Here is a 3,441-nt window from a genome sequence, read left to right on the forward strand (position 1 = left end):
CCTGCATTTGGCATTTGCTCTCAACCACCAGCCTTCCGTTTTTTTAAAAATTATGAGAAATGCAGCAGACTAATGTGGCAATTAGGAGGAACATGAGACAAATATGTTGGTTGTAATGTACAAGAGATGAGTTTAACTCGGATTAGGCTTCAGTCACTGCTGGTTGTGCACGAGAAAATTGAAATGTACTTTCCTTTCATGATTTATTCTGCACCTAATCAGCATACAGTTTTTTAGTGCACAAAAATGACCATTTTAAATGATTTTTTTGCTCTTCTTAATGCCTTTTTATTGAAGTTGTGATCCTTTTTTTCTTTTAAAGGTAATGAACTATTGGTAATGAAAACTAATGGTAATGAAAACTATTGGTAATTTTCCACTAAAAAGTCAAAAATTAGTTACATCGATATTGAATATTGCAGCTTCATTTCATATTATATGCTGCTACATAAAATTGCCTGTAGTGGCTGTGATATAACAATCTTAAAATGGTTTACATAAACGAAATCATGATATTGGAAAACGATTTAATGAAGTTTTATTTTTTCAGTTTAGAGGGATTCACTCGCATGCAAACTGAAACTTCAGCTGGAAACAAATCGACATTAAAAACCATCAGACAACCATCAGAAAAGCATTTAGTCGGGTTATTAAAATTGCACAACAGTTTTCAATTTCAATTCAATTTTACCTATAAAGCTCATTATCACAAATCAGAATTTGCATCCGTCTGTCCTAAGATCCTCACATCTGAGGAAAACTAATAAAAACCCAAAACGGGAAAAAAGGGTAGAAACCTCAGGCAGAGCGACTGAGGAGGGATCCATGGATACATGTCGTAAAAACAACTAAATTACAGCAGATGAATACTGTTGTTGTTTCTGGGCTTTTAGTGTGGTAGTGCTCCAGAGGAAGTGGACGAAGAAGCAGGTGTTTGTGCTTTAAAGGAATAGTGTGCCATTTTTTATGCAGACAGCAGCTGAGCTGAGGATAAAGACCGAAAACAGCCAGCCTGGCTCCGTTTGAAGGGAACAAAATCCACCTATCAGCATTACTAGAGCTCATAAATTAACACGTTATTCCTCGTTTCTTCAGTCTATAAAGTGGAAGACATTCAGAAAAAGTTGCAACCACAGAAATGAAAAAATACTTCATTACAAATATAATTTTTTCATGGTCAGATTTTTTTTACTCAAGTAAAATGTACTAATGCAAATATAATTTCTGTTTTTTCAGACAGCAAAGATTCATTAATTTTCAGATCAGAGTTATGATGTTACGGTAAATTCATCCTCACATACCTCCGGTGAACTAGGAATCCAAAAACTAAGAAATTTCCTGATGAATTGAAGTCATTGCGATCAGTGTTTAAGATCTCACACAGCTCATGACACATAATCAAAGTCTCCTTTATCAAGTCTGATGCTCATTAGTTCCCAAACTGACAGCTCTTTCCAATCGGAAACCGAACGAAAAGCGAAACTTATCGACGCGACCTTCAAACCAGACTCCATTGACAAAAACAAGAATTTTACCTCACTGAACACGGGAGTTACTGCTCTACCGCTGCACCAATCGGTTAGTATACTTGTGTTATTGTGTGACTTTGGCGTTTTTAAAGCAGTTTGTGTCAATCTGGTCAGCCACGGGCTCCAGACTTTGTCCTTAGTCCTTAGCTCAAGGTCCACACTAATGAAATTACCCCGTATTCAATTTTATTTCAAAAATGTAAATAACATTTGGGTTTTGGACACAAAGAAATTTAATATATTGAAAAAATAAAGTGAAATGACTTAAAACTTAGTAGATAAATAATAGCACAGCAACAAAAAAGAGCCACGTTAACAGGCTAAGTAATACCAAGAACATAGGTGCTGAAAAGCAGGAAATAGCACTTCAAAATAAAATCCCTGTGCCAGAGATTCACAATAAAGTGTGTTTTTACACACAAATGTTCTGGAGTCACCTTCATTCAGAATAAACCGGCGACCCACTTTTGGGCCGTGAACCACAGTTTTAAAGGGTTAGTTCAGATTCATCGAAGTCACAGAGCAGCGACAGAGCAGCAGCTGCTGTGTTCAGTGAGGTAAAATTAACGTTTTTATCGTTAGAGTCTGGCTTAGCACAGAGCGAAGATAAGTTTCACTTTTAGCTCAGTTCCCCGTCGGACAGGGCTGTCTGTTTGAGAAGTACTGAGCACAAATTAATTACTGAAATATGGATTACACAGCACGGACCCCTGCGACTTCAATACGCTGAGAATTTTCCCCATTTTCTTCACAAATTCAATGTAACATGGAGTATTTGATATACAAATGTTTTTTGGGCTTTGGAGTAATTCTTTGAGGGTCATGATTTTTTATTTTTTTATTTCTTTTGGGACCTTTTGTCTTTATTTGATAGGACAGTTTTAAGCGTTAAAGGGGGAGAGAGAGGGGAGGAGCAAAGGGCCGAGGCTGGAATTGAACCCACAGTCGCTGCTGAGAGGACGTAGCCTCCGTACATGGGGCATCCGCTCTACCAACTGAGCTTCTGGGCACCGTGAGGGCCTTGATTTTGCAATTCATTCACAATCACATGCAGGTGAAATGTTTAGGTGTCCACATAATTTTGGCCATAAAGTGTAAAACTCCAACTGTCAGATAAATCTTTTAACAAAAACAGCACAACATTTCCCACCGACAGGCGGAATACATACAGAAATTAAAATACTTAAACTGAATAACGGTCCTCACACAGTAAATGTACCTCACACCCCTGCGGACGAGTGTAAATGTCTAAAAAGTCTGAATGACACTCCAGTAAGCCCAGATTTCCCAGTGTGCAGTGAACTCCTTCACCAGTGAAAGTCTTTCGGATGTGTGAGCTCACTTCACTGTGAAACCAGTTCCTGTCTGTTGCTGCAGGTCTGTCTGTAGTCTCTGTCCTTCATGTGGGACGTGTCCTCCAGCAGCCGCGTCCGCACCGACTCGTCCACCGCCATCTCGAGGGTCACCTCTCTGAACACCTTACACACCGACACCTGATACACACACACGGACGATGGCTAAATACATTTAAATAATGCATCATTTTGGGCAATCCTACACAATAAGAGCACGCATTACCTCCCGGAAGTGGAGCTTCTTGAACATGGCGATGCTGACCTGGTTGTCCAGCCCGATTTTCGCTTCAAACTTTTTGACCCCAAGTTTGGTGACTCCTAGAGGGAGAAAACGCACTGACGATCAGCAGCGTTCGCTAACTGACGTTCAGAAACAGCCGCCTGCTGGGTTTGGTGATGATGATTTTCGGTTAAACAAAAAGGATCTTACTCTTTAAAGAAAAAGTATCTCTGTTGGGTTCCTTTTCATAATGTTGTCAGACACTTTTAATAACAATCTGAGCCAATCTGATCATTGTTAGATGAAGACGGACATTTTTCTGTCATTTTCTGTCATT

At 39.3% G+C, this 3,441-nt stretch overlaps 1 protein-coding gene across 1 annotated transcript; it reads right to left on the reverse strand.

The window, feature by feature from the left end:
* Positions 1 to 521: 521 nt before the first annotated feature.
* Positions 522 to 3,202, reverse strand: LOC121966170 (N-acetyltransferase 9-like; the record flags this gene model as incomplete). The annotated part of the gene is made up of 2 exons (XM_042516278.1): positions 522 to 3,022; positions 3,108 to 3,202. Coding segments are annotated over 2 exons (245 nt in total), but the record flags the coding sequence as incomplete, so codon positions are not given.
* Between the last annotated feature and the right edge of the window lie 239 nt (positions 3,203 to 3,441).

Source organism: Plectropomus leopardus, unplaced genomic scaffold (genome assembly GCF_008729295.1).
Source record: "Plectropomus leopardus isolate mb unplaced genomic scaffold, YSFRI_Pleo_2.0 unplaced_scaffold23361, whole genome shotgun sequence".
NCBI lineage: Eukaryota > Metazoa > Chordata > Actinopteri > Perciformes > Serranidae > Plectropomus > Plectropomus leopardus.